Consider the following 10,243-nt stretch of genomic DNA (forward strand, 5'->3'; position numbering starts at 1 on the left):
AATAAACGTCCTAAAACAGAAAAAAAAGGGATGTCCTAATCTCATATGCCATTAAATAACTTCATGGGAAGGATTTCTAGAAGTTCCTAACAAAGCTTGACTGGTACCCAAATTTGAAAAACGACAAACATCATCCAACAGATACAGTCCGTCGCGCAAGCTACCACTACCAATCGTTCTCCCCGTGTTCAGTTCTTGAAATATAAAATGAGTAGGGTAAAAAGTTACTTTGCAATTAAGTGCTTTTGTGATTAAGCTAATAGATAACAGGTTAATAGGAAATCTAAGAACATGAAGAACAGGAGAGAGTTTAATATTGGAAGTACAGTCAATAGAACCTGTGCCAGCAATAGGTACTAAGGAGCCATCCGCAATGCGAATTTTGTCTGTGCCTTGATACTTAGAATATGTGAGGAAATGTTTTATAGAGCTTGTTGTATGTTTATTTGCTCCTGAATCTATAACCCACGAGGGTTTTGCAATTTTTGCAAGAAAGGTAAGGAAAGCATTACTAGAATTAACAAAATTAGAGGCTGCAGTCTGAGTTGAGGACGGATCAAGCTATGACAACAATCGTTTTAGGGACTGAATCTCCTTATCAGAAAAGCTCCCAGTAGTAGATGGTTCCTCAGATAAAGCTCCACTATCAAATATGTGTGCCTGTGATCTAGAAGAACTGACCCTCTATCCTCCACGCCCTTTAGTTGGGCGTCCATGTAATTTCCAGCAGAACTCCTTAGTGTGCCTATTCTTACCGCAATAGTCACAAAATAATTGATCTCTATCTGAAGAACTGCTCTTTGCAGCCTGGATATGTTCTCTTGCAGAATTAGCAATCAACCCTACTTTGTCAATGGTAGATCTGTGAACCATAGGGTTCCTCCTAGTCTCCTCTTGCTGTACAAATGAGTATGCTTGTCGTAAGGATGGAAAAGTATCTCGTCCAAGAACTTGGACTCGAATATGATCATACTCGTTATTTAGGCTAGCCAGAAAATCATACACACATTCTACTTCAATCAACTTCTGAACTTGAGTCGCATCATCAGTACATCTTGCTTGAAAGTCTTGATAATAATCCAGTTCCTGCCATAACCCACTAAGTTCAGCAAAATACTGAGCGATAGTCAGATCTCCCTGCTTGGTTTCATGAACTTTTTGTCGCAATTCATACCTCTGAGCATAGTTTCCAATTTGTGAATATGTCTATGAAGCAGCATCCCATGTCTTCTTAGCTGTATCAAGAAGCAAATATCCTCGGGAAATAGTTGGCTGCATGGAATTTATTAACCAAGACATAATAAGAGAATTCTCGGATTTCCACTTGTTAAAGGCCAGATCTGTCGAAAGTGGTTTAATTGCTCCACCATCAAGGTATCCCTGCAAACCTCTAGCTTCAATGAATAATAAACAAGACCGAGACCAAGCTAGGTAGTTTGTTCCATCTAACTTCACTGGACTAATCTGAAGTGAGGGGCTCTCTGAGTGAAAAACCATATCTACCTTCTTTCCATCAACCATATCTTAAAAAAAACTTAAACGGCAGCAGTAGTAAAAGGCAGCAGCAGCAGTGGTGGAAATAAACCAAAAAAGGGAAAAAATTCCAAAAGGCAAAACTGGTGCTGAAGAACCAATAGGTCTGAGTTGCCACACTAAGTCGAGGTCGCCGGAACAAGAATTGTCGACAGAGCTTGCCGGAAACAGCCGCACGCACCAGCGCGTGAAGAATAGTCAGAATCTTCCGGAGGCACACGTGCACATGCGCGTGGTCGGACGGTGACACGGTTTGGATGGAGTGCCGATCAGCGGTCGTTCTTCCTTCTGAGACGGGCGATGACGACCAACTCCCACTTTCAGTGCTGCTGTGTGTATCTCAGACCACTTCACAAACTGAAACCGTTGTCAAAAAATTCACGGCAATGGCTCTGATACCATGTAGAAATTAAAAGAAAGAATATGTTGTATTTCTTTCAATTGTGTTATATATTTCAACCTCTACTCCACCATATATATACAAAAAATTGTTCAAATATAAGAAGTAATCTAAATTGAAATAAACATAAACTAGGAAACACAATCTTTACACTAATTAGGAATAAACCTAAACTAGGAAACACAATATTTACTTTAATCACAAAGATTTCAACACTATCTAAATACTATTTATGGTTATTAGATTTTGTTAAGTGTATACACTTGGTATAGACTAGTTTTTTGTATGGCGTGCGTTGCAAGTTGACTATACTCGTTATATATATATATATATATATATATATATATATATATATATATATATATATATATATATATATATATATATATTTATCTATAATATTAAATCATAAGTTTTGTTTAGATTAAAATAAATAGAAATGGTTAATTCGTATTACATTTTGTCGTACAAACTCCTTACAATAATACTTCTTATATACTTAATTCTATGTATATAATGAAGTGGTCTCAAAATAATATTCAACCAAATCTCTAGACTTAATCCTTTTGTTTATAATTTATAAATGCAAAATTTTAAAATCATAATAGGTGCCCAAAAAAGAAAATCAAATCATCACTCAATCTCCAACTCTTGCCTTTAACTCTAAATTAATATCTATGTATAACTATAATGAAAAATAATAATAAATTATATTTTACTGCTAGGTAAAAGAAATGAAATGAGAGGATGATCTGAATTGATAATGGAAATCACTTTGGATACAATAACAGTATTACCTATCCAGTGCATTAGAAAAATGAATATATGTACAAACACACAAATTCCTGAAACCCCAAAAGGTTACTTAAATAGAAATATATAGTTCTAGTTTTTTTCCAGTTTCCTAAACATTATTTTCCTTTAAGTCAAATAGATTTAAGATATAAGAGAAAAAAATATTAAGAAAATAAAAAATGCGTAATCATCAATAGACTATCTATTTATTATAAAGGAGATATAAATCTCTTACTATATTAAAATGACATTAGTTACAAATTATTCAGTAACAAAAAAGAAAATACAAATTATTATTAAGAACAAAACTCTTTCAAAACTCACCTAAAAAAAAAGTGTACATAGATATATAAATATATAAATAAAATATTATATATATTTTTTAAATTAAAATTTTTAAACTGTTTGTCATCCCAGGTTTAATTATGTAAATTCTATTTTAAAACTTTTTTAAAAATATATCCAATTAAATCTTATAAACATAAAAAGAATATTAATAAAAATAATATATTTTTTTCTTCTTCTTTTATCTCTCTCCTAAATAAAATATTATATATTCTATTTGAAAATTTATTTTAAAAAAAATATATCAAATCAAATCATACAGACATAACGAAAAAAAGAATATTAATAAAAAGAATATTTTTTTTTCTTTTTTAGGTATCTCCTAAATAAAATATTTTAAATTATAATAAAATAGAATTAAATATTTAATAAATAAAATATATAGAAAAATTTCAAATGTCTGGTTGTCATATATATTTATTAAAAAATAAATTTAGTAAAGATAAAACATAAAATTTTGAATACTTAATTATCTATATGTATTTATTCAAACAATATATTTTTTTTTATTCATTAGGAGGCGCCGAAATAACACTGCAGGATACACAACAACTAATAACTATCCCCTAGACTCACCAAATTGGTTAAAACAAACTTGTGGTTCAGAAGATTCGAAATCGAAACTTCACGCTTCTTATATAAATAAGTGATAAAACAATCAGACCATACATGATTGACTTTAAAATAAGTTTTATAAATATATCCAATCAACTAATAAAATATAATTTTCTAATTGGCTATGACTAAGATTACTTTAGAATATCCTAAATTTCATTGAAGGTGTTATCGGAAATCTCATTATTCCCCCTTCAGTTCCGACATTTATATATAGTATAGATAGATAGGAAAGTGATTTGAATAGATTATATTTTCTAATATAGAATTACACCTTATAAATATAAAGTTTATATATTTCTACGTGATTTTTCACTTAATTAACAGTATATATATATATATATATATATATATATATATTGCATGCGAGAATATGAAAGCAACAAATAAAATCTTAACTTACTAGAAAATAATACAACATGACAAGATGATACATTTGTAGAATCCATTTCTAAATTTGACCCTTTCCACCGTGTGAAAAAAAAGAAAAAAAGAAAAAAAGAAAAAATGCTAAAAGAACAGAAACTAATCAAAAAGATGGCATGCCTTGGTCCATCATTATATGTATAATTTTATATATAGTAACCCCATCTCCCTATAGAATTGGTTATTGAGGCAAACACAATTACCTACCTTTGATTTGTGTCAAATGAATAAAAATCACCATAATCCCCAGTTAATATTCAATTAATATAAGAAAACTGTTTGTCTTGTTAGTGTATTACTGAATCTTGGGCAACAGAATTATCATGAGAGGAACATAAAGAGAAAATATCATCTAACGTGGCGTTGATGCAGTAGTCTTCTGTAATGTGGATTTCAGACTTGGCCGCCGGCATTGTCTCTGCTATATTTATCTGTGGGAAGTCATCTATTTCTAATGGTGGATACGCGATTTGATAACTATGCAAGCTTGGGATCTCCATGTCCTGCATGTTTAGAAAAATAACATATATATCATTGGGAATTGTGATATTTTACATGAGGAAAATCAGGAAGAAAAGATGTTCCAACTTTGAACGATTTTAATCTAACAAGTCAGTCAAAAGAGGTCATACATATATGTGTGTGTATATATATTTCTATATGCATAGAAGATTGTGAGAAAAGCTAAAATGAGTTGGTCCAAGAGATTTTTGAAGCAATTAGCTTTAGGAAAAGATGGAGAGAGTTTGTTGCACTTGCAACTTTTTTTCACTTTAAGATCAAATTAAAAGACAATAAGTTAATCAAAAGGGGAAAAACTTAGTTGATGGGGCCCATTTCCAGCCCATTGGCTGATAGGGGATTATACTTTGAACTTATGATTTGTAAATTTTCCATAATGATGTGTAAACATCTTGCTTTAGTGATAAAGCATGCAACGACATTCCTTTTTGGGTTTGAAATGTGATCATTAATCTTTGCATGTATGGCCCATTTCATTCAATTAATAATTAGCCTTTATCACTTAAATATCTATATAACAAAAGACTTACTTACACAAGATATATACATGATACACCTCGCAAATCAAATAAAGATAATTAGCATAAATAAGAATGAGTATATAAAAAAAAGGAAACAGTCAAGAGTAACAGTTTTTTTAGATGATAATCACTTATTCGCCGGGTGATAATCACTTAATTGGTGTAGGCATGAATTTTCCTATATAGTCACTAAATTAAATCATTTGTTTTTCCTCTTTAACAAAAAAATTATGAACAAACAATGCATGATTTGTTAGTATATTTATACCTGAAGAAGATTTGAAGCGAAGTCCAAACCCATAGAATACATGTTAGCGGAGCTATTTGCTTCATCGGAGGTAAATGGAGCCTGCGAATCATCGGCTAATGCAGTTTCCATGGGAGTACCTTGTGTGACATCTGAAGAAGATGTATCGGATATTGGAAATTTAGAATAATCGTTAATGTTCAAATTCTCATCGTTACAATAATTGTCATCCTCATTTTCTGCATCATTTTTCCCTTGTTTTGATTTGGGAATTTGCATGGTTTTCTTGAAAACGCGGCATAAAGCATATGAATCCTGCAGAATTTTCAAAATGTATTAGATTTTTGTGAAAGAGTTGTGATAATAGACAAAGATCTCTCTATATGTATAAAAGCAATATCGTAAAAGGAGAAAAAGAAACAAAGATACAAGTAAGTACACTAAATAAAGTCTTCAAACAAAGACTCTTTCATCATCATACGCTGATATGGTAGTCTTTGTTAAAGAAGAAAGAAAGATTATAGCGTTCAAAGAAAAGTAAGATAAAAAACGATAAACTGCTCATAAAATCATTAAGTTTGATGACTTGACGAGGTCGGAACAACCAACCCCTCTCTCTCTCTCTCTCTCTCTCTCTCTCTCTCCTTTGCATTTAACATGCATAAAGAAGCATAGCCTATAAGTCTATGCGCTTTTTCTTCTCCTCACATCATAAAGTGAAGCCACATGATTGTTCAAATTCATTTCAAAGCATTCAAAATCATTTCACATCTTAAAGTGAAACCTTAATCTCAAACTTGTTGGATTGGATCCGCAATAAATATGGATCCACAAAGAAATAAGAACAAATTTTACAGTCAGTGTCACCTACTGGCTACAATAACCCTCCACCTTTATCCGGATTTGGGATCAAATATGCATGGCTTAGCATAATTCTAATAATACCCAGCAGATTCAAAGCTTTCCTATTCAGATATAGCTTATTGTTTCTAGGGTTTTCCAATTAAAGGATATCTAACCGGAATAAAAATTTCCCAACAGCATTAGAAACCCTATTTTGGACAGAGATTTAATAATAATAACAGTAGCAGTAAGCAGTACTAGTGGTAGTAGTAGTAATAATAAAGCTTTTTCGTTGCACTAGGAATAAACCCTAACTGTATCGATCTCACACACAAACAATGAAACAAACATAAAACTAAAACATTAAAGAGATATATTTTAAACAGATATACCTTAAAAGATGATGATATGGATGCAGGGGCACAGAAAGAGTGGTGGGTTAAGCGATACTCATGCATGACCCAGTTGGTTCTGATGCCATGGGGAGCTCTTCCTCTATAATATACCAACGTCTTCTTCATTCCAACAGGACGGTTTTGAGAGTGTACAGCTCTATCTTTCCCTGTTGCTTTCCAGTAGCCAGCTTTTGTTGCCCTGTTAGTTCTTGACCCATTTGGGTATTTCTTGTCCCTTGGACTGTAAAAATACCACTCCATATCCTTGCTTGGTAGAAATGACTTTTCAGGCAAATCCCATGGCTCACATTTGTAGAGATCAACTTCTGGGATTATTTCAAGTTCAATGGTTTTGCCTGTGATTTTTCGATCCAGATAGTAAGCAACAAGCTCTTCGTCTGTTGGATGGAACCTAAAACCAGGAGGGAGACTCATGGCGGCCATTCTTTCTTTACAGAGACAGAGAGAAAGAGAGAAACTTACTTTCTGGAATCAAATGGAACAAAGAATTAAACTTACTACTAAACTGGCTTGTACGATATTCAACTATATAGGCCACTGTTTGAACGACTTTATAACTTTGCCCTCTAACCACCCCTTACTACCCTATTATCACAATGTTGCCATTCGCCCTAGCTTCTGAGTGGGTTTTTGCATTGGCATTATGGCAGTAGTTAGTCATTCATTTTTATTTTTCTTTTTGCCTGTTGTCATTTTCTATCTTTATATTATTTTTATTTTTATTTTCTTAATATAATATCTATTTAAATTATATATATATATATATATAATATGGTATAATAATATAAATTACAAACTATGTACACAAATAAAATATATGTATTTAGTGATTATTTTATAAATTACCATATATTTTATTTGATCATTTTGATTTATGGAAGTTAAAATTCATTTATTCCACAAAATTCATAGTATGTAGAATCTAAAATATATATAAATATCAAAATAGGGAGACTAGTGATATTTTCGATATCGCCCTTAATGAAATTTTTGGAATATCTAAAATAACTTTAATCGCACCCAATTAGAATATTACATTTTATTAGTTAATTGGATATATTTAAAATTATTTTTTAAATAAATACATATAGATAATTAAGCATTTCAAAATTTTTACTTCTAATCTTTTCTCAATTTATTTTTTAATATATATATATATATATATATATATATATATATATATATATATGATAATAAAATATTTAAATATTTTATATATTTTATTTATTAAATATTTAATTTTATTTTGATAATAATTTAAAATATTTTATTTAAGGGAGATAAAAAAGAAAAAATATTATTTTTCATTAATATTCTTTTTTCTTTATATTTATATGATTTGATTGGATAAATTTTTTAAAAAATAAATTTTCAAATATAATATACATAATATTTTATTTAGGAGATACATAAAAGAGTATATTATTTTTATTAATATTTTTTATGTTTGTATTTAAAAAAAAATTAAATAGAATTTACATAATTAAACCCGGGATGGCAAACGGTTGAAAATTTTTATTTAAAAAATATATAATATTTTATTAATATATTAATATATCTATATACATCAAAGATAATAATTTTTTATTTTCTTTTTCATTACCGAATAATTTGTAATTACTATCATTTTAATTCTCCCTTGCAATAAATAGATGACATCTTGATGATTAAGCATTTTTAATTTATTTGATATTTGTTTCTCTTATATTCTAAATCTGTTTAACTTAAAAGAAAATAGTGTTTAGGAAATTGGAAAATAAAAAAAAAATAGAACTATATATTTCTGTTTTGGATCACCTTTTGGGGTTTCAAGAATTTGTATTTATATGCATATGTTCATTAATGTAATGGGTAAGCAATACTGTCACAGTAGTCAAAGTGATTTTCATTATCAATTCAGATCATCTTTTCATTTCTTTTCTTTTACCTAGGAGTAAAAAATCATTTATTATTCTTTTTCATTATAGTTGTATATAGATATTGATTTAGGGATTGAGTGATGATTTGATTTTCTTTTTGAACATTTATTAAGATTTTAAAAATCTAGATTTATAAATTAGAAATTAAAAGATAATTAGATATAGGGATTGAGTTGAATATTATTTTAAGATAACTTCATTATATAAAAATAGAATTAAGTGTATAAGAAGTAGCATTGCAGATAGTTTATATAGTAAAATATAATACAAATTAATTACCTTTATTTATTTTAATCTAAATAAAAACTTATGCTTTAATATTATATAGATAAAAAAATTTAAAATGTACAAAAATAAAGGTATAACAAGCATAATCAACATGCAATGCACGTCACAATAAAGACTAATCATCAATAAAATTTCACATTATATAGTAAGGTTAAAAATAAAATCTAAGAATTTGAAAGATATTTTTAGAAAAAAAATTAAGTATTTTAAATTGTATTATCAATAAAAAATTATGAAATTAGAAAATCTCACGTGTGAGATGAAATTTTTTTTTTCTCTTTTAATATAGTGGCACTGATGTTATTATAGGATTTTAAATATATTACCAATTATATTTTTCTCCTCAACCGATAAATTAAAATACTATTTCAAATTTTACCATTTAAATTCCATCGATTCAAACTTGTAAATATGTTCCAGAACTAATTTCTGAAAGCCTAGCCATGGTAGATATTCCAGAACTAAAGAGGGTAGAGTTGGTAAATATTCAGAAAAATAGGGTGAGAATGAAATAAAAGGTGCTTTAGCTTTTGGAGATTCTAAGTGTGAAGCTTAATGTGAAAACCAACAGAGGGGGATAAGAAGCTTCTCTTCTTTTGTCTGCTCACAAACTAACAAAAATCAGAACCCTTCTCAAAGGCTGTGTGGGCCACCCAACCGCCCCATACTCTGCTACACGCAATACTATGCTCTCTCCTCTCTTCTCTTATTATTTTAATCCCTTAATATAATGCTTTTACCCCATTTGAGTTGTATTCTTCATTTTTTAAATCCAACTAAGACTCATGCCTTTCATATTTGTTTTAGTTTTATTTTAGATAATGATTGGTTTAGCAATTGTGTCATAATTTTTTAATCATTCTATTAGTGTTTAACTATTGTAAAAGAGCATGATTAGATTGTTGAATGCTTTAATAAATCAGAGGCAGGTGTGACACTTAAAATCTTGTTTCGTAAACAAGTACCTTAAAAGCTACATTATGTTTAATATAGAAACCTTAAACCGTCATAATTAATAGTTAATCATTTAAAAATATTTCTTTAGTTTTACAAACATTACCTATATTAAAGATTAAACCGTCATAATTAATAGTTAATCATTTAAAAATATTTCTTTAGTTTTACAAACATTACCTACAAAAATTTTCACAAAAATCCTACAGAAAAACTACATTAGTTTTCCTTATATATTGATTATCTGAAAAACACACATAAAAGTATTTTAAACACTTCCATAATCACGTTTCAACTACATTTTCAAATATTTTCTCCATCACAAATCAATATCCTCAACCAATGATCATTACATCTCATCAAAATTCAACACACTTTAATAAACAATTTCATTTAATTGAAAGCATTTAAAATACTCA

The 10,243-nt window shown here is 29.2% G+C and overlaps 1 protein-coding gene across 1 annotated transcript; it reads right to left on the bottom strand.

The window, feature by feature from the left end:
• Window positions 1–4,097: 4,097 nt before the first annotated feature.
• NAC020 (NAC domain containing protein 20) lies at window positions 4,098–7,143 on the bottom strand. Its single transcript, XM_020679887.3, has 3 exons — window positions 6,640–7,143; window positions 5,426–5,719; window positions 4,098–4,617 (listed from the first exon to the last, which is right to left on the bottom strand). Exons 1-3 carry the CDS (start codon window positions 7,084–7,086, stop codon window positions 4,402–4,404), a joined length of 957 nt encoding a protein of 318 aa, XP_020535546.1. The 5' UTR covers window positions 7,087–7,143; the 3' UTR covers window positions 4,098–4,401.
• Between the last annotated feature and the right edge of the window lie 3,100 nt (window positions 7,144–10,243).

Source organism: Jatropha curcas, chromosome 10, assembly GCF_041381405.1.
Source record: "Jatropha curcas cultivar XTBG-Jc1 chromosome 10, XTBG_Jcur_1.0, whole genome shotgun sequence".
In the NCBI taxonomy this organism is placed as follows: Eukaryota; Viridiplantae; Streptophyta; class Magnoliopsida; order Malpighiales; family Euphorbiaceae; genus Jatropha; species Jatropha curcas.